Source organism: Halichoeres trimaculatus, unplaced genomic scaffold, assembly GCF_033239565.1.
Source record: "Halichoeres trimaculatus isolate MK-OKI-2021-1 unplaced genomic scaffold, fHalTri1.1 fHalTri1_scaffold_3, whole genome shotgun sequence".
Lineage (NCBI taxonomy): Eukaryota > Metazoa > Chordata > Actinopteri > Labriformes > Labridae > Halichoeres > Halichoeres trimaculatus.
In genome coordinates this window covers 27,480,811-27,502,914 of record NW_027437181.1, presented here as the reverse complement: position 1 = coordinate 27,502,914, position 22,104 = coordinate 27,480,811, and the positions used below count along the sequence as shown (strand labels likewise).

The following is a 22,104-nucleotide window of genomic DNA, read 5'->3' as shown; positions in this document are numbered from 1 at the left end:
TTTGTCACTGTGGCTGCAAAGGCAGACGTTTGTTTCAACAGTTAAGGAATAAATGCAGGTTTTGCACAGAGGATAGTTTGAAAGTTTATTTTGTTCGAATGGACACCCAGTACTGTTAATTAGAGCGGATAAAACCCACAGAAAGGCAATTTTAGTGTGCACAGTGTCCACACCGATAAAGGTCTGAGGAGGGCAGACATGTTTGTACCCTGTGCTAAATAAATACGATTGCAAAAACTATGTAGTCTTCAGAGGAACTCATTAATTTTTTGGAGTCCAAGTCAAATACAGAGTAAAAAAAAATCTCCCCCCAGGGATCAAAAAGGCATCATATAACTGGTGAAATTGCTGGCCCAAGTTCACCCTGACAGACCACTTCGGCAAACGCCTCATGTGCAGCCGCTTCAGTGGATACACGGCGAGCTGCTGACAGAAGAGCCGCAGGGTTCATGACAGTGAGAATGTCAATGGTTTGCTTTGCTGTACCCTCTGACCTGACTCCATAACAGCTCTCTCTGTCTGATTCGGAGAAACTTATTTCAAGTATGAAAAAGTCCAGCTCCACCAAAAATCTCCCAATTTTTTTATTTATTTATCACTAGAAAGGCTGGTCCAGACGAGGGTCTGAAGTGAAGGGTTTCAGGAACAAAGAGAGCATTGTGAGGATTAGGGAGAGGTCTGTTTCTCTTATTTTTTTAAGTAAGAGAAACAGGATGAGTTCAAATGAGTGCTTTCCTATGAGGAAATGTAAGTTCAAAAAGGTTTAGGAAGAATCCTGTTTTACTAAAATATCAGCATAGTTTTATAACAGCAAGCAGTCAGTGGTCTCCAGACTGTATAATACCTATAATAAATATGGCTCATAATTACTATGGCTGCTAGAGGGCTCTGTCACATGATCATAAGAATAAGTCATTCTGGGACACTAGCTCCAGGGAACGCTCTTAACACAGCATATCTGCATGCCACTTACAGTTACAGTGCTGCTGGCTGTTAAGAGGGAATAGGAGTATATATTTTCAGATTTTACAGCCATTAAGTCAGCTGGGATGGGGATTGTAAGAGGAAAGCATTATGATGGTGTTTAATTTTCCAAACATTGAACAGATCAACGATAACTAATGATCCACATCTCTTAAACCAGAGTGAAAACACTGTCAGTGCTTATATTTGTGGGCATCTTTCTTGTCATTCAAGGTCACCTTATGCAAATCAGAATCACTACGAGGTGAGCAGAACGCTGATGCCAAACTTATTTCAGACTGCTAACTACCAATGTTAAAATGAGCTGTTTATAAGAGGGTTAGGTATTTTGAATAAATAAATAAATAGTTCAAATATTAGTTCTGATTCATGACTGGTAATCTTTTCATGGATTCTTAATGGTGACGTTAAAACAATCAGATTCTTGTATTCAACACAGCTTGGTTCTTGGCGAGCCAGCCAGTGTTACTTTAAAATAAGACTTCTCTACTCCATATAAGGTGATGTTCCAAGGAGGTATGAGTGTCATGAAAGCGATAAAACTGGAGAACTCAATATTGATACGGCTCTCCAGGTCTGTATTTCCTGCATTTCTCAGTGACAAGCTTAAAGCCTGAGTACTGGCTGTAAAAAGTTTTATTTCTCCTACTGATGTAGCTGTACAGTGTTGGTGTCAGGTGGAATTCAGGCAGCAGAGGATTCTGGTGAGGACAGGTTTCCGCAGTGAAAAGCATTGAAATTTCACAAAAACTTTTTCAAACTATTTACTCAGCATTTTCTTATTTCCTGCTCTCCATCTGTACGGGCAGTTTGTTTCAAAACTTTAAGTTCTTGACTCGAAGTCAATGGCAGAGTGAGAGGAAACTGTCGAGAAAGCTACCTCTGCCTTTTCTATTCAATACAAGACACAGGCAGAGATTGATCAGCGCTCCGTGAAAGAGAGAAGCTTTCCATTTTCAGAAGTAAATATTTTCACAGTCTTGACATCAGTCATGATAGAGAGTGGGATGGTGTAGAGTTAATACTGCTGACGCACAGCTGTTGCTGAAAAGAGGAAGCCACAGATGCCGGGTCAGCCCTTCTTCTATATATGAGATTGCAGAATTCCCCACACATACATAAGGTCTGAAAGATATACCCTGCCTCCTCTTTGTGAAGAAAGAGAGGGCAGTCAGCTCCTCTCGGCTTCATCCTACTATCCATGTGGGCAACTGGATGAGTTCATATCAGCTAGTCTTGCATCATTTATCCAGATGCTGAGAGGAGGAAAGGGTTTTAGGTCAACAGGCTGAGCACTGCCCTCTCCATGCTGAGACAGAACAGGCAGCAGCACTTTAATTGGAGCTATTATATTTATGTAAAAACATAAGTCACACTCTAATAAGCAGAGAGGGGATGGCGAGTGTGATTCAATAGTTCCTGACACTCGGCTGGAGCTGGAGGAAGCCTTACAAGCGAAAGCCTAGCCCACAGTGACACACACCAGGGAAACCCTGAGGGCAGAGAAGACAGTGGTCTCGCTTTAGCACTCTGCTGCCTGTCCTCAGTAATGTCCACACCATTCAGAGAGGTGCTAACATCAACAGAGGAGCGGAGCAGCCTGGTGGATAGCACTGCACCTCTCAGCATAGTCACTTGATCTAAATGACATGGGTAAAAGGTCAGTGAACTCAAAGCCAGAGGGTCTGAAGGCGACTAATTTATAGTTTTAGAAAAAAAGAAGAGTCAAAGTATGTGTGCAAGCCCCAACATAACCAAAAAATTAAAGTTTTAGGGCAAATTTAAATCAGTGGCAGAGTCACTGACCTAAATGCTGCAGCTGCTACCTCCTATCATCAGATTTAGTACTAAATGTACTTACTTTTACTGTATTTAATTAGTAATGCTTCAGCGGATATCAAGTTTTGGAGTTCCAAGAATCCTTACAGTAAATTCTGTCCATGGACTTTATAAAATGTCTCTGCAACCTCACCCTGTGGTCTCCAAAGAATCGCTACAATGGAATAGAAGTACTGGTATTGTTCACCGAACTTATAGTTCAGACACAAAGGTGGAAGTGAGGCAGGTCTAAGCTCCCTGGCACACAGCTACAACATGCCCACCTTTCAGTCAAAGTTATGGAAACTAATGAATGACTCTTGGCCCAAATGTAACCAAAATGATTGGCTAATAGCAACCCTCTCCAGTCAACTTTTTTGTTTTTTTATTTATCCAGGCTGTAAACTGTCTGCTTTGAATACTGGCCGTAGCATTAGACCTAAGGGTGTGTCCCTGTCTTTTGAAGCCAGCCTCTTGTTGACTTAACAACTTAATCTTGAAACTGAAACCAATATGTTAATGTCTTCAGCCTTATTTTTTTCTGATAACATGGCGACCTGTGACTGACAGTCATTCTGCCAAATAGGAAGTAAAAGTCTGCTCAGTTATGAGCACAGTTGTGTCAAAACCAAAAAGATGATAAGAGCAAAAACACCAAACTTGAGACCTTTAAAATCACTCTGGCAAAGACCATTTCTTTCCTGTAGTCTAAGATCCCACCCTGTGTGCAACATTTCAAACAGATCCTTCACACATCTGCCTTTTCTTTAACGTGTTATAGAGGAGATGTCAAACAATGCTGCTGTTTTAGCAGACACAGTCACAGTGTCATCATGGCAGGGGCAATCAGCAACAGGTGATCCTAGAATAGCCCAGAGGAGTTCAGGCACAGGTGAGATCCTGGTTCACTTCACAGCCCTGTCATCAGCCCACAGCTGCAGCTCTGGATAGCACTGGACGGTGCTGTTTCTGCTGTCGTTTCACCTTATGTAGCGGCTGCAGACAGCACGCTCTGGTTCCATTATCCCAAAAGAGGCATGCTTCAGGCCAACAACTTCCAACAACTTCCAACACAGACAGAAGGGTTTCAAGGTGCAGTGTTTGAGCTGGCTCTGGTGATGCTGTCTCCTACAGAATGTGGTCATTTTTAAAATTTGAGCATATAGACTGTGGGTGAACATAAGAGTGATGAGCCAGGCTAAAACGGTGAGAGGAGTAGAATTGATGTGGAGTTTCTGAAGATGTGCTTGTCTGGTGTTTCACTGACCACATCTAGAGCATTTATTTCAACTGGGGGTGTTTTATGAATGAAAGAAAAAGAAAAAAGAAAGTCAGAAAAAGGAGATGAACGGGCATATTTTATGAAACAAGGAGTTGTTAAATGATAGAAAGGTTTGTTTGTTTTTTCTTTTGATTTGTTTCCAGCACAGTTTACAGCTTCAAGCTGATGCAAAGTTCGGACTTGACCTTTGGACATGAACAAAAAGGATAAAATGCATCTGCAGTATTCTCTGGAGCCTGTCTGCTATCACACCACAGTGAAGTCAGGCCAAGCATAAAATAAGCCCAAACACTGATTTGTATGAATAAGTAAACAACTGCTGAGAAACACATAGCTCATAAAGCATATGGTCTTCTTTTCAACACGCAGCACACAATAAAACAGACTTTCCATTCTGAAGGCTGGCTCCACTCTTACCCTTTAAGTGGTTTCTATTTAAAAGAAGGTTTTTCATAGAAACATGTTTACTTTGGCCTTGGCTTTAATAGATGCTGCTGTGCACAAACATAAGCTTTTCTTCAAGTAGGCCTTAGTATTAACATATTTATATACATATACACACACAAATAATTTAACCTTTTCTTAGTACTGTCTGCAGTCTTTAATACTCCTCAGACTCTTTTGAAAACAAAGTATTCTCCTCAAACAGCGACACAAAACCACAAAACACAGCTATATGGGCTGTCAAAGAAAAAAACCTGTTAGCTGCAACTGCAACACGACCGTCAAACACTTGATGCATTCCCAGTGCATGCCTCCTACGCAGAAGAAAAGAGCTATGAATAAGCTTCCCACAGTTTTGTTTTTGCCCTTTTGGCATCAATATTTTTGATTCAAACCCACCACATACAGCCCACAAATCATCAATGACTGAGGTTTCTCCAGGTCTGTGTTCATCAAAGGAGAGGCATAAAAGAGGTCTGATGGATCATTAGAGCATTTAGAACAAGGCAGGTTTTCTACATGAGTTTTGTTGGTGTGTTGAGGTTTAGTTTTTGTTTTTTGTTTTTTTTTCTTTGAAGAGCTGATGAAATGATGGACATTCTTTTGTAAGACAAAAATGGATAAATGTCTTATTTTGAAAACACTTGTTTTTCACTGATTTGAAATGGTCTCACTCTCATACTGATACTTATCATGAACTTCTTGCATAAATGAGCATATAGGTGATGTAGCTGATCATTTCCTCACACTGAATTTTAGTGGCTGATTTTAGCTGGGATTCAACTCTCACCTGAACCTTTGGATCATTTTTTGCATGATGCTAAATACTCTTTGTTCCAGCTCTGGTTGGGTCATGTTTCCTTCGTGTCCCTGTTTCCTCTGCCTCCTCCCCCTGTTCGTATTTGTGTGTTGGTGTATTTCTGTGCTCCTCTTGTAGGCGTGGTCTCTTTGTTCAAGCACCTGGATGCTCCATACACCTGCAACTCATCAACCCATCTGTGGCAGCTCAAGCACCCATGCTTCACATCTACTCACTGCCACGTTATTGAATTTACTCTGTGGAAGTGTTTGTTGTGGATTATTCCCTGTTATTTCTGAAACCATTTCCTCTGCGCTGAGATGCACGCTCTTCCTGTAATCATCCTAACTTCATGTGTCCTCAGTCTCATCTACAGAGCAGCATCTGTAACAGACTCCTTTAGTCTTCAACCTTTACCTCTGTGTCTGCATCAGCCAGCCACTCAGGCGTTTACAATAACAACTCTCTGAACTCTGCCAGCTCTGCATCTGCGTCTGCTTCTAGGTACCAAAATTGCATCCAGTTTTAACACTCATGGCTGAAAAAATGTAAGCTTTCTGTTGAAGAATTGTATCAGAAAAAAAACACAACAACCAGGGCTTCACAAGGTAAAAGAACAACATGTCAACACCATGATTTCATGTTTGGGCTGGCATGTTAATTAATTTCTGCTCACTGAGGAAAAAAGAGCTACCTCGAGCTTTAGAATGATACTATTTAATTTTCTTTTTTTTTTTAAATGTACCGATGGTATTGCTGACTAATGACACAATCTGACACTAAATAAAATTATGATCTTGCAAAAAAAGGCTTCCCACTTCTCTACTTTACCTCCTCCAATGAAAACAATGGAATCATTTTACTGCTAACGTGTCAGCTTATTATATATGCTTGATATGTAGCACAAATTAGCAAACAAAAAAAGATGAGTTGAGCAATATTATCAATATAATTATCAATATAATTATCAAATTCAAGTATTCCTTTTGTAGTTCTTTAGTTTCGATAATTCAAATAACTAATTATATATATATATAACCATCCAATATATTTAACTTTGTATAAAATTCATTTACCTTTTGTCTATATTGTGAAGGTAAAGTAGATTTTGTGGCCCTGGAATGACTTGAATTCAGGTGTGATAAGGAAAAATAGCTCCTTTGATAGTAAAGGTGGCAGACCCCTGCACTTCTCGATTTCAATGGAAAGTTAGACCATTATTTTTTTGCTCTTCCTTTTTGAATTCCACTCGTCTTTGTGCTATATTTGTTAGCTGCAAAAGTATGCAACATCCGATAATAAGAATTTCCAGTCCGCTTGTCTCATTGGTTGTTGCTGGCAATCTGTCAGAGGACTAAACATTAGGGCTGAATGCTTCTGGAAAATAATCTAATTGCGTTTTTTGTTTTTTTTTTGACTAATATTGCAATTGTGATTTAGCATGCGGTTTTAGGGGGGGATGTTTATCTTGTACAATTTTCACTGAACACAAGCAATAAACCATTCTACAGTATGACCAACACACAAAGGATGCTGTCAGCCTACAAACATTTTTTTTCCTGTAGACCGGGCCTACATGTTATAATGAAATGACATTAACTGATGCATGAATTGAGATGAATAACATATCTTTAACTATTAAAATCACTGTAGAATATTGACTGATTTAACTTCAAGCCTTGTAGATAAAATTATCATTAATTACCTTAAATAAATTAAAGAGAAAGGAACAAAGCACTGCAGAACAAGAGGCCTGGTGCGAACAATAATATGAAAAAAAAATATGAATCCTCTCTTTTATGAATATCACACTATATAAAGTGCCGAAATGTAAATAAGGCCAAATCTCTGTCTCTAAATCTCTAATTACATCAAATGTGGAATGCACTTTATTATAAAATGAAAAAAAAACAGTCTGTGAACATAAATATAAATATTAATTGTATAAAAATCTTACTGATCTCTCATCAGTAACAAAACACAAACTTAAGAAAATGCATTTATTTTTTGAATTGCAGCCTTTGTGATTTGAAAATTGCACTCTATCACATTGCACTGTTGATTTAAATTTGATTAATTGTTCAGCCCTACTTAACATGGTATCATACATATTAAATAGATTATAATATTTATGATTCCAGACTGTGGTCTGACTGTGTTTCCAGTCAACATCAGTAAAATAGTCATATTCACACTATGCACTTGACCATTATTTGGCCAAATAATTAATACATCAACAATCAAATCAGGGCTTGTATGCATGTCCAGCCATTAGCTATGAAAATGGTCCATTTGTACTGATGGAGTAAGAAAATATTCAATGAGCCAAGTTAATGCCCAAAGACAGCAATAAATCTAATGGTAGCAGAACCCACCACTACTGGTGCTAGCAACAAGGTGACCACTCCTGTTCTTCTACTCTGCGCTAGGAAGCACCACATGCATTTACCCTGCTCAAGATCTTGAGCCAGACATTTCTTTCCTCTTTGTTTATTCTTGATGATTGACTCACTGGAAACAGCTGTTTGTTCATTCTGTATTCCTGCAACAAAATGTCCATTTCTTTTGCTGAAAATTTGTTTTTTCTTAATCTTCTCTTGGAGACACACCACAACCGCCTGCCATGGTAATCGCTGTTTATGCATAGTAGGCATGCTCAATTTGAATTTGTTGGATGGGGTTTTTCCAAGAGGTTCCCCTTACATATAAAGTTATTCCTTCATGGCCCAATTAGTTAAGTAGACAGTTATTTGCAGTCGTGTCTGCAGCTAATGTTATGGCAAAATGGGCCGTTCCTTAACGGAACTCAGACTCATGGTTTGTGTAAGTGCATACGGGCCCTGGTCAAGTCTCTGACCATTGAGGTTTTGCCGGTCAGTCCCTTAGTCTGGCTCCAAATTGTCTTGCCCGTGTTTGATCCAACATTTAGGAGAATGTACCAGATGATGGTATTGTGTTTTTTTTTAGTCTGACACAAAAGCATCTGTCACCAAAACTCTCCACTCTATAACAAATCTTTATATCTTTACTGAAATATGTCACAGTGGATTTTGTCACTGATTAAGTTTTAAGAAAACCCTCACCCATCTAAAAGTGTGTGCTTTAAATGAAAAAAGATGGGGGGAGGTGGGAGTGTTTTTTTTTTCAAACTATTTATCCGATATGACAGAAAAATCCACTCAAATTAGAGCTGACACTCACTGTGCTTTGAATTCATACTCAATGTGTCATATCCCATCTAGAAGAAATGCGTATTCAAAGAAATGTGCTGTTGTCCAAATGCCAACTCTTCATTCAAAGAGGAAAATGAGAGGAGCTGGAGAGGAGGGTATGCGCAAACTGAAAGAGTCAGAGGGGTTTGAAGAGAGAATAAGAAACAGCCAGAAAGAAGATCAGACAGTAAAAAGAAGGATCATCTCTAACCTCATTTTTAAGTTGCCAGGCGATGGTTGTCCATCGTAAACTGATACAATATCAAAGTCTTCCTCCAGCGCTAGCGTGACGAAGGTTAGCTGGATCCGGTTCCTCTCCCCTGTTATAATCAGCCACGTACAGTTGGCGTAGTTGGGATAGCCGTGGGGGAAACCAGGCGACTCAATGGTACCGTTCAACCCTTGGACTACTCCACCACAGGATTCAGCTGGAAAGAGAGGTGAAATAAAATCAGGACTTTTAATTTTTCTGTGAATTCTCCAGTGTATATCGTTTATGATGTTTATCCTTTTTTATACATGATCAAAAAAATGGAATGAATGCATATTTGTATCAGCGTACCAAAGGTAAGACATGCATCTTTAATGGAAACAGTGTACAAGATGGAAACACAAAGGATGGCTGAAGAATTCTACATGAGCCAAGCTGAGTGTGAGTACATTAACAAGCCTTTAACTTCACATGCAACTCCAACATAATGCAACATATGCCCCACAGCCACCCATGACACTAAAACATATGCTATATATGTCTTCCATGCAACACGGCTGCACGTAACAACACATTTCAAATATTAATAATAGCATGGCATGACCCCTTTAATCCTGGCTGTGTGTAAACTGTGATCCACTGGTCTCTTACCAGCAAACCTGCCATGACACATACACTCCAACACATTTTCACCATATGGTCTTACTCGACAGCATGTACCGTGAGATCACATTGCACACTCATGAGGATCGCATGGCATTACTTACTATCTCATTAAACATGCAGCAGTATGGACTCATACAACACTGACAATGTCTTTTCATTCCATTAAATAGAAAAACAGCACAAAGAGCTTAAAGCTTTGAATAACACTGTTTGTATAATAGAAAGAGCAATCTACTATACAATACTGTCTGGACCTGAATAACAAGAGTTAATCCCAAACAAATTTACTATAACACTAACAATGCCACTGTACAGTGGATCAAACGTTTACAGTGTTGTGTGCAGAACAGATCAGCCTTAAAAACTGTTTCAACCTGGATCAACTGCACACCACAGCCAAGGCTACCTTTTATATGTAACTGATGGGTCAAATATTTGCAACCAACACAGATGTGTTTTCCCAAGCCAAGTTTTGGGAACCTGATGATAAATAAATGCAAAATGCTCAATAATTGTATTGAAATAACAATTGTTCAAGTCATGAGCCACCAGTGATGTGAACTAACACTAGAATATGCTTGTGTTACCCATAGACTGTGTATAGAGTGGGAAGCATGGCTCCGCCATTTACGATTGTACGGGTTTGAAGCCATTGGTAGAAGTTGTGCAGCCAGAGTCTGCGCAGTAGAGACTGTGAGGAATTCTAGGAGATTCTGAGTGAAGCCAGGTGACAAAAATAATGATTATTTCTTTTCTCTCAAGAGTCTAATCACTTTTTGACTCTACCTCTTGATATATTTTACAGCCTCTGAAAAAAATCCCCAAGAACAGCGGCTGTCAATCACTGTTAAAATTGATGTACAACCTCGTTTTTAGCCTCTTATAACTAATGAAAACGAAACTCTTCAGAAAAAATGGGACTTGAATACAAAGCAGCCAAATGATATTTCAAATCACCACAGCAATCAGACGTGAGAAACATTTCTACGAGGTGTAGTAATTTTTTAAAGTTTGACCACAGCCCATCTGGAATGACTGGAGAGACAGATTTTTTGATCTATACTGCAGCCAGCCACCAGGGGGAGCAGTTTTCCTGGCAACCTCACTTTGAGCTGAGCAAGATGACGTCCTTTTTTTTTTTTTTAACAGTCTATGATATTACCACACAACATTAACTGGGTCCTTTGAAAGGTGTGTAGTTTAAGTCTAACCACGCAGAGTGAGGTTTGAACAGGATATGTGACTGACTGAGTGATGGCCATAGACTGTATTCCACTAGCATAAGAAAAATAATAAATTAAAGAAACAGGTAATAACACATTATGGCTGAATTTTTACACCCCTGTCCGTCAATGTGACAGACAGAGAGAGAAAGTCTAACACAATCTCGACATGCAGCTTTTCTCCATTAGGAGACACACTGTGTTTCATAAACTCCTGGCACTCCACATTTCAGCATCAGCCACTGCTGAGCAACTTCACATAACTACATGTCTTCTAAAGGACACATGTTTGCACTCACAAATACACAGGAGGGACAGACTTAGGAGCAGGATAAGTTTTGAAGATCTCACCAGCAGCTTTTGTGTTAAGCTTAAAGACTGAGAAAGAGGCTGTGAGTTAATAAAGCAGAAGAGTGGAGCTCTGTGTCACATGTCAGGTGACAAAACCTCAAGCAAGACTGAAACAAGGTGAGTAAGCCATGTGATGGACGTTAGCGTTAGCTGGAGCAAGTTAGCTTTCTACAGCTTAGCATGATGTGACATCCCTCTGTGTGTCCACTCCTGTGCCCTCCTCTTTCGTCATTTACACACTTCCTCCTTCTCTCTCCTCCATCTTTCATCTTCTCTGCTCTCTTGGAGGAGCACTTCAGACCGTTTATTTCTAAAGCTACTCCAGTATCCAGGGCACGTAGCACGCTGTGTGTGTGTGTGTGTGTGTGTGTGTGTGTGTGTGTGTGTGTGTGTGTGTGTGTGTGTGTGTGTGTGTGTGTGTGTGTGTGTACAGCTAACATGAAGGCAAGCAGTATTTTTTTCTTAGATTGCAATGGCTATTGATTTATTAACCTTATATCACTCTGAACACACTCTTTTTTTCCTCTCACACACACACAAATGCAGCTGAGTGTTTTACACTCTACAGACTACTCCTTACCAGGTCACAATCTACTCAACCAAAAGCAAAAAAAAATGTTAGTCTGCCTGTTTTGTTGAAACAAGATCTGAACCTCCACATTGTGCAAAAACCAGATGTTCTCGTTAGTCCAAAATAACACAAAACAAACACAGGAGTACCTCAACACAGGCAAAATGGACAAGCTGGCAGCTACACACACACACACACACACACACACACACTGATAGATTCATACACAATCTTCAAACCATCTGGAGTGCCCAGATTAATTTCAGATTGTTCTCCGCTGTCTTTCCAACCCAATTCACCTCTACCCCTCAGCCGTCTTTGTGTCTGTCTCTCACTCTGTCTCCACTTGTCTTTGTCTATCTGTCCATGAACGTCTTCACTGCCAGATCCCCCTCTGTCCTCTCTGAGCAGATGGAATAAGTAGACTTTAGAGGATCTTTGCATCAAGCCGGATGTCATATTGTAGCGCCGTACTTGAGGCATTTCACCAAAAAGTACTTTGCCGTGCTTCTTAGCTGAATTAGCTCAGAGTCCCCCCTCCCCTCTGGTCTGAGTGTAACTTTTCTCCTGCAGAGACCATCCAGTTACTGACAACCATATGGTCAGTTCTCCCAACAGCTGTGCATGAGAGCAAGATAACAAACACTCATTGTAAGATATGACAGAGGAGAAATGGACTGAGTCTAAAGTTATACTTTCTGCTCTGAGAGCCTCTTCTTTGGCATAATGCCTAGACTGTGTGTGAGAAGTGGACGTAGCCTCAAGCACTTTTTCTTTCTTTTTTTTTGTTGGTGAAGACACCACAGTGCCATCACAGAGCTCTACCACCATCATGCCTCCATGTTCCTGCATTGATCCTGCAATGGTGTAACAGTGATGTCCCAGCGTGTGGTTTCACATTGTGTCATAGCATTGCTAAAGCACAACATGTAAACACACAGCGGGAGCTTCACATACACACACCAACACACACACATCCAGGGTGCAATTTCACCCTGCTGGCTCAGCTTTTTTACAGGCACCCCCATCGCCCCTTTATAAGGCCTCTGTTACGTCCTTGTCTGCAAAGCAGTGGGACAGCATGGTTCCACTATCACACCTCTGCAACATGTAAAATGAAGGTAAAACAACAGAGGTGTAAATACACCACTTTAAACTGGGTTGGGATTTAAAAAGTGAAAGTGACTCCAACCTGTGTTACCTTCAATGAGCAGTAGAGGGAGACTCCAGAGGTTGCAAAAGAAGTCATGCTGGATAAAAGTGGACAAGAAAATATCCTTCTTTTCACATTATGTATTTCCTAGGCAATAATTTTCCATTCACAACTCCTACATTTAAGTTTTCCACAGTCCAGAATGATGTTGTTAAATTGTGGTCCAGTTTGACTTCTTATAACCGCACCTACAGAAGTATCCAATTCAAGACACAGACTAAGGCCGTGTTTACACGACCCCAAAAACAGTCAAATCCGATAACATTTCGTTGTGTTTTGGCCTTGCGTTTAGATGGCACCGTGTTGCGTTTTGTCCAGAAACAAAAACTTTTGAAAACACTCTCCAGATTGGAGAGTTTTCAACATGCTCCCCCATCCAGCCTCGCATAAACACAGGGCAGAGCATTTGCGTGCGCAGCCACAACTTCCAGTTAAGCCAATCTGGTTGAGTTGGTGGCGGTGATGCGCCTCAAGGTTGGATTGACAACCGTCTCATACAATAAAACGTCAGAAAAAGAAAAAACAACCACAACAATGATGGCTGATTTCAGAGTAGCATATATGTCCACATCGCCAACTACTGGCCTGGCATGGCCACTACATCGTTGTGACTTGTCCTCTCGGAGTCATATGAACGCGGATCGTTTTCACGCTGTCCTCATGTAAGCGCGGGTGGCTTTTAGAAACACAAAAGAAGAATCTTTGTGGGAGTCTCCGTGTAAACGTGGCCTAAGCCTCTATAATAGTGGGATCACAAAATAACAGCAGTCAAGCTAAATGACAATGATAATAATACGCTAATGTTAAAACTCTCGTGAGGGGTGTTTAATTAGATTTGAATAACTTTGGCACACTGTTTAATGCTGCAGGGGACCATGTGTAAGACCAGTTTGTTGACAGCACAATGAAGAAACAGACGATCTACAGGGCCAAGCGACAACAGAAAAGCTCAGCAGTTTTGAGCAGTTATAAGGTTTTCCACTGTTGGTGTTCTGATTTATTTGGCTCATCTTAAATAAACTGAAGAGAGAGTGAGGTGTGAGTGGAAAGTAATAAAAATGCATAATTTTAGCATCAAGCATTTCTGATCTATTCAAACAGGAATATCCAAGTCATTATAAAATGCAGTGGTTACTAGTACATTTTACTTCATACTATACATGTCTATCTCATCTCTCGTCCACAGAGGCAAAGACCAGAGAATTCTTGTCCAAAACTTGAAATACAGTGAAAAGTTGTGATGACATTTGAGTCTGAACCAATGGACCAGCCAATCAGAAAACCCATTCCTTGAGCCATGAAGTTACAGCTTTGATTCTTTTGAGTTGAGAGTAAAAATGGCTTCTGCTAACTGTGTTACAAAGATATACCTTCATCCAACACCTGTTGATGAAGCTGCCAGCCGGCTGAATGGTGACCTTCAAAACAACAAATACCCTGCCTTCATGCACAGACACCTTCTGTCACCTGACTGGCTCAATTCAGCTGCTGTCTTCGTTTTAATTGTAAAAATTTCCAAACTAATTGGACGGGAAAGGGTTAGGCAAAAGATTTAAATCTGTGTAATTGTGGTCCGCATATCTGTCTCGTTGTCATGATAACAGATTGGAAGTACTGCAAGTAATTATTCGTTTTCTCTCATGTTCTGTCTCCTCTGTATCCTTCCTCCTTACCCAGAATAACCTTCCTCCAAAATGTCACGTCTCCAAAGATGATACAAATATATTTGCTTGAAATAGATCTTTTTCAATCAAAGTTACTTTACTTGAAAAGGACGAGATGACCCATCAACATCCAGCTGAACGGAAGACAGATTTAAAATAATAATAATAAAGTATGTTAGACTGAAAGATGTGTTTTTCATAAATGAACCCCCTGAGTTTCTGTGAGTGGTATGTTAAATAGCAGCTGCAGACACATGCAGATAATAAAGCAAGCTGTCACATGCACATGGAGACGCGCACTTTCGTGTAGAGACTGATTCAAATGCAAACAGACATACACGTGTTGTGTCTGTCTCCCTTAAAGCACAGGTTTTAATCCTTAATCCGGTAGTTTAGCTTTATGTATATTTCACCGGCTTTAATGTTTTCTCCTTTTTATTTATTTCATGGTCACATTGAAAAATCTTCAGGCCTGTACATTGATGCACAACATGTCCCTGGTTAACACACAGATGGTTTTACTATATCTAACAGGCACTTCTGAACGCTTTTGCCACATGCCAGCAATCGAACCCTATTCTTTGCTTTTTTCCATGCATCTAATCCAGAGATGTAATACATTTTTCATTTGGAAAAAAAAGACTTATTTCTCAATAATTTTTGCTGTGGAGCCCAAACAAAGTCTGCATTGTTCAGTAATGGATTGGGTCAGCACACATATCTACATAACAATCAGACAGATTGTGAAATTTAAGGTGCTGAGAAGCGGCAGAGAGGTTGAGCGCCCCGCTAGAACCTGACCACAAGGTCCCTGGCTCATAAATCAAACGCAGGCCTCCTCTTTCCACGGCGTGCTGGGCCACAAATCAAATGCATCTTTCTAAGTTACGCTGTGTAGAACTATTGACTGCAGTGATTCAATACCGCTTATGAAAAAGTGGAGGGGAAGGGAGGGGAAGGAGAGGAGAGGAGAGAAATCTGCTGCCTATTTCTCTGCTAGGCTTGTTTTCTTCTCCTCTTTGCCACCTCTCCTGTACCACCTCCCTCTTCTTTTTCATTATCTCTGTCAGGATCATTGTGTCTCTCCCACATTATGTTTGTCCCTGTGACCGTCCATTTCTCTGACTCTTTCTCTCTTCACCTTCCGTCCATCCCTGCTCTCTTTGAAAACCCCGTTCTTCCTGCATCCCTTCTCCCGCTCCTTCCACATATATTCTACTTTGGCATCCTTTCATCCCTCTTCCACCATAATTATGGCTGTACCAGTGTCGGTGCATCTCTCCCTTAGCGTCATTACATCTCTTCCTTGCTTTCTTGCTCTTATTACAGCAATGTCACATTGTCTCTCTCCTGGTGTCATTATATCTATGTCTGTGTGTTTCCTCTCTTTTTCCTGCCGGAGTGTTCGGCTGTTTTTATTCCACCCACTCATCTCCTATATTTATCACGCACTGAACAAATACCACAACCTCTCCCTGTCTGTCTTTCTCTCGATATCGCCATTGCTTGCACTCTCTGTCAGCCCACTGTCAAACAGTTTAAGTAAATGGGAGTGCAGTTAGATTCAGGCGTTTAGGCCATTTAGCTGGCGCTCAGTGGGGATAAAAGCAGGTCTCTGGGAAATAATATTAAAGTCCCTCTATGCAGTTAAATATGCTGAAAGCAGTTCTGAAAAAGACTTTGTGTTCTCCTGTGAAAGCAAGTTCTCTTAACACCACTCAGTTTAAACTTTTACAGCCACCATGACAGTCACTTTGAAATGTTGCTGAAAGAGGAGAAATAGCACTTTAGTCATTGTGTTCGTGTTAAGAATTTTGATGAAGAATTCATGTGTTAAGAGGAAAGAAAAAGAATTTTAAGGGTAATTCCCCTCAAATAAGGAATTGGCTTCAATTTCACCTCTCTGTGTGTGTTTACTTTCCAGAGCTGAGATTCCACTGAGGAAAGTTTGCCTGTCCTGTTCAATAAACAAAGTGTGAAATCATTAAAAGTAACTGACAAACATTCAAACAAGAGTCTTCAAAACTCCGAGAGGTTTCTCATTACACTTTCATAAGTGGATCAAAGAGCCTTTTGTCAGGCACACGATGAATACACTTGTCTGAAGTAAATCAGTCACGCATTAAGAAAAGTGAAAAACATTTGTGATGAGCTCGATCAGAGAGGGGAAACTTTTGTGATTGAGAGGCAGCGGAAGTGTAACCCACAGACTGAATCAAACATGGACGTGGGTCTGTGATGTCCTCTCCTGGTCTCTAAAGACCGGCTTTGAAGCCAAGTGACAGTATTAGCTGTAAAGGACGTTTACTTGACTTTGGACAATCTAGAAACAGGTAAAGAGATTGTTCTAAGGCTCGACAGTCAACTCACCCGCCCTGTAATGCATTTTTATGCATCACTCTTGGTTCTTTTTCAAAACAGATAAGTTATGACAAACTTTAACTTCTGTCAGACATGAATCATGAAGAGCAGCAGTTATTACAAACTAGATGATCAAACTACGACAGCAGATTTAGGCCATGTATCTGGGAAACAGCATATATCTTTATACCCTGTTTCATCCACACAAAACCACAGTATTTCATCACTAAAAACAGTGTTTTCTGACAACTCTGGCCAGAGTGAAGGTTCTGGAAAACTCCAGTTTCATGGTTTCATGTATACACCAGGAATTAGAGTTTTTGGATCTCTCTTCAGAACATCATTGCTGAATGACGGGGGTTCATTCTGGTTGGATCACACTGGTTTCACATCTTCAAAAGACACTGCATAATGTGGGTCTGGCATGAATCCAGTTGTGCCTATTGGTGGAATTGCCCAGTGCATGTAGATTAAAGTGATTTTTTTTTTTAAATGAGGGAAAATGGGGGTTGCAGCTTCACAGCAAGAAGGTCACCGGTTCAATTCCCAGCTTGGCTGGTGGGCCTTTCTGCAGGGAGTTAGCATGTTACCCCCATACATGCATGGGTTTTTTTCGGCTTTGGCGGACTTCCTCCCACAGTCCAAAAACATGCTCATCAGGTTAATTGAATGCTCTTAATTGTCCGTAGGTGTGAGTATGTGTGAATGGTTGTCTGTCTCTGTGTCAGCCCTGTGATTGACCCTGAACAGGATAAGCGGCTTAGAAAATGAATGAATGAATGAGAGAAAATATTTGTTTTCGGAAATACCTGACTATGTGTGTACAAGGTCTTAGTCTGTATGGATAAATACACAATATCAGGGCCATATCAAGTGTTTCTAAATGAGTGAGGACAAGAATTTGAAATGTTAAAAATGAAGACGTGGTAGCTATGAACAAAATAAAGAAAATAAAAATAAATAAAAATGTATTTTTATTCCACAACAAAATGCAGGATAATGTATTTGTAACCACATAATTTGAATTACTTGAGCTTTAAATAGTTCAAATTTTACACTGAAAATTAAAACAAAATAAAACTAAAGACAACTATTTAAGACTATAAAAGAACACGTTTCTATGTGAGACCACGCATCTGTAGTCTGTATTACTGTCATTTCTTTTTTCCTCTTATTTATCTTTTTTTTGTCCCGAAGCTATCAATAAATTTCAGCTTTACTGGATTTCCTGACTACGTTCATGTTTCTCTACTTCTTTCTGTGAGTTTGAGAAGAAATCAACCCGACACAACCACTTACGAAAGATAAATAAGTCAGCATTCTTAATCACTGGTGTATCTTTGTGTGCGCTTGTTTCATAGTGGTGGTTTGGGTTAAACTTCTTCAAAGCAGGTTTGTTTTTCAGGCAAACTCAAAAGATATGTTTGCATTTATTTTTTTTTGTCTGGAAGAAACGGTCCTTGTCAACCAGTTTTCTTCATTCCACCCTGCCCATGTCATGCTGCATGTCTTTTTTTAAAGCCATGCAAATCCTCTGTATACTTGGGATGTTCAAGGAGCTCAGCTGCAGACTTTTCCAGGGCTTTCTATTTGTTGGCAGTGACTTACTTTTAGGCTCAAAATAGGTGAATGGTTTGGTGAGCGTGACTTGCGACACACTTCACTTTGTGTGTTGTTAAGACTTAAGAGTGTTATGTACACACCGCTGTTTACCCTTCACCATTTCTATAACTAACTGTTGTTTGAAAATCGTTGTGCTTGGTGCACTGACTGACTGAGGACTGGGCTGCATGTGGCCCGTGGGCTGCCAGTCGCCGATCCATGAGCTCAACCAGTGATGAGGTAATGGACAAGGCATGCCCAGTCACCCGTTACCATAACAACGATGGAACGGTGCAGAAACATGTATCATACCCTGTGTGACACATACAACAAACACACACGCACACAAAATGGAAAAATACACAGAGACACACAAGGAGAGTCAAGGCCACGTCTGGAGTAAATCCCAAATATTGTCAGCATGGAATAGGCCTTGCTGTCTGAAGATAGCAGAGATACGCAAGATGGATGGTGTGTTCTGTGTGCATTTGTGTGTGTGTGAGTCTGTGTGTGTGTGAGTGTATGTGTAAGAAAGACTGGATCAAAGGCAGAGGACCAACTTGAGGACAAAGTGAGGGTGGCACATGATGTTACCTATGGACTCACATGAGAATGTGTTGGTCTGGACCATCAAACTTATCTTCATTTTCATATTGTCCTTTTGAAAATAAAGGAATTGACTTTTTGAGAGAAGCCATTGTTCTTCATCTGTAATCAATCATCCTTGATCTCACAACTCAAAAGCTGTAAGTTTTAAATAGAAAGGATGGAGATGACTGAATGGATTCAAATCAGCAAGCAGCAGAGAAACCAAAAACTCAACACACATATGAAAAACAATCACTCAAGACTACATCCTCAGGCTCACCACTGCTCCTGCTTCTCTCTGTGATATCTGTGAAGCTGCACATCTTTCAAAATATTTTACAAATCATGATTGATGTTTTTTTTTTTTTCTGCTGCTGATATTACCGTCTCAGCAGACGTGTTTGCTCATAGGCTGCGGATAAAACTCTGTCATTCTATTATTTGTATTTGCCTCAAAAGCCTCGGTGGACGAGCCCGTGCCTGTTTGTTTGGGGGTTTGGGAGCTGCTGTCAGTCGGGTGATGCCAGAGCACTGGGGGCACTTTTATGGAGTGGTGGCGAATGCAGTGCATGGCAGTGAAAACTCATTACCAAATGTGTTGCCATGGTCAGGCAAAAAATAAGAGTCTAACGGCTCAGCCAGAGCTCGACAGCCCCAGGTGTAAATGTAAAGGAGAGCAACAATGAACAAGGCTGAGTTTGGAGCCTTTAAAAATAAAATTCAGGTTTAATTAAATTAGAGCCCTCCAGTCTTGGAAGCACCTGAGTTTTAAAGGGCCTTTTCATATTAGCTGCTGGATTTAAAGGTTCTGAAGAGCTGGAGACGAACAGTGCCAAATGACTTCACATACTGAGAATATAACTTTCCTGTATTTTAGCTTCCATTTTAACTGGTAAGCACACAAAAGCTTTTACTCTGATGAAAGTTTCATCTGTCACAGCATGTGGTCCCTGCTGAACGTGAACTATTACATCTATTTACAGATATAAAAAGTACAATGTATGAACACATGGACCAGATCTTGGAGGTTTTGGTGTCATAGTGGAAACAGTCTGTGTGGAGAGCAAAAACAGGCAGAATACACTCCATCATCAGTAAATTTCAGCTTTCATCATTGTAATCATCAATAAGGATTGATTTAGCTCTGTCAAATATGTAAACTTATGTAGACTAATTTTGTTTATACACCACAAAAACTGAAATCAAATCAAGTGGTGATGTCTTATTTTTAGTAAGAAAAAGTCTTTTCAGTTTCAAAAAGAGACACATTTGCATGTCAAGTTTCTTGAAATAAGACTCCGGCCCTCAGACGAGAAACAAAACAAGTTAGTTTTCTTAACCCATTGGCAGATTTCTTTTTCTTAAAATTCAAGCACTATTTTTTTTAACATCTTAAAATGTGCAGTTTTTTTTGTGTTTACTAGTGAAATCTGCATCCAGTTAATAAAGTCCAAGCAGTGCAGTTCAGTTCATCTTGGTACAGCACGCATTATGTGGTTTCCACTGACTAATCCCGTGACGGATCCCCAAATAACCAAGACAAATCGTCCCCCTTTTTAAGACCCGTCCGTTGAGGTGCAAGACTAAACCGATTCGATCCCAGAAGGCGGAGCTACAACACTGCAGACCGTTGATTGGTCGAAAGAATCGTCACCTAACATGTGAAAGACACAGAGTCTTCTCTAAAAAAAACGCTTGATTGTGCTTTGTAACAATGGTGCTACAGTGTCACTCTATGATTTAACCGACATGGCTATCAGCATCCAGCTTACACACCACTTACCACAAGGGGGCATTGGTTGGCTGTGGAAACGCAAACATGATCAGGCTTAACCAATCCAACCCATGCCAAACTGTGCTGATCTAAACTGGACTGTTTGGTGGAAATGGGGCTTAGTGCATCCTGAAGCTGTGTATATGCTCACAGAAACGTCAACTGTCCATTGACAAGGAGGAGAATTTATCATCTTTAGACATTGATGTTATTGTTACTGACTGAACAGTGTGTGCTCAAGTAGTTTCTGCATGGACAGAACTGATCACAAGTATTTTGTGCCCCCACATATTTAATAAGTGGGGCAAGATTTCAGTATTACTAATCACTATTTTGTGGGCACAAAAGTGTTTTTCCCCAGGCGTCACTGGACATCTGCTTGATGTAATGAACTAAGAAATGACAGCATTTACATGGAAGAGATAAACACGACATGGGGGAAAAGGAGTCTTGGCTGGAAGCTGTTTTCATTTCCGCTGGTCAAGGAATCACAGACAAGTTGGCATCCATTCCCTGAGGCGTTCGTCATCTCACGTCATCAGATAATCATAGACTATGATTGCAGATGGGTTCCCAGATTGCCACATCTGAGGTCTTTCGTGCAATCAGCAATGTTTTTGCATCAGGGCAGCAGAAATTTTAATCAGCTGCAATTAATTGAGTATATAATGAAAAATATCTAATGACAATTATTTAACATATCATGATAAATTTTCTTTTGTTTAAGGAAGATAATAAAAAATCTACAACATTCACCTGGGATTATGTTTCTGGGAGTTTGATAAGCCGGCAGACAGCGGGCTCCTTGTGGTATTTAAATACATGAATGAATAAATAAATAAATAGATTTGATAAAACCAGATGATAAAATGACACTATTTTTTCTTTAATAAATCATAAAGTCTATTTTGCAAGTTGTGGTCCTGTTAAAAGTGATATCTTGGAGAAAAGCACAGTGTTTTTTACGGCAAACCACGTAGCTCTACCTGAACTCCCGCAAGGGGAATGTCCGGCTCTATAGCTGATAAATGCTTCAGTACTGTTCCTCCATCAGGGGGCTGATTTTGCCTCACGGCTGTTTGGTGCTGGGCGGGTACTGTACAGTAGGTATTTGAAGCTCCTTGGATAAGACGAGCTGCTTGCTGTGGTCAGGAATAACACCATGAGAGCAAAGAGAGAGAAAACCAAAACAGTAAACTCACTGGCTCTAAACCAAACAATGAGCTGAAAGAGGCATCAAAGCCTCATTGTTGAAGGAGCTGCTGAGTCAGGTTGTGATTGTAGGTTTGTCACTGCCACATCAATTGTTATTATCAAAATATTGATCGCACCTGTGTAAAG

General features: G+C 40.2%; 1 protein-coding gene across 1 annotated transcript in view; it reads right to left on the bottom strand.

Annotated features, from left to right (window-relative positions):
* LOC141787362 (CUB and sushi domain-containing protein 1-like) overlaps positions 1–22,104 on the bottom strand; it is a 580,923-nt gene that overhangs the window by 428,948 nt on the left and 129,871 nt on the right. Inside the window, exon 2 of the mRNA XM_074665649.1 lies at positions 8,751–8,967. Coding sequence (XP_074521750.1) covers positions 8,751–8,967 — 217 coding nt within the window. The remainder of the gene's footprint in view (positions 1–8,750; positions 8,968–22,104) is intronic.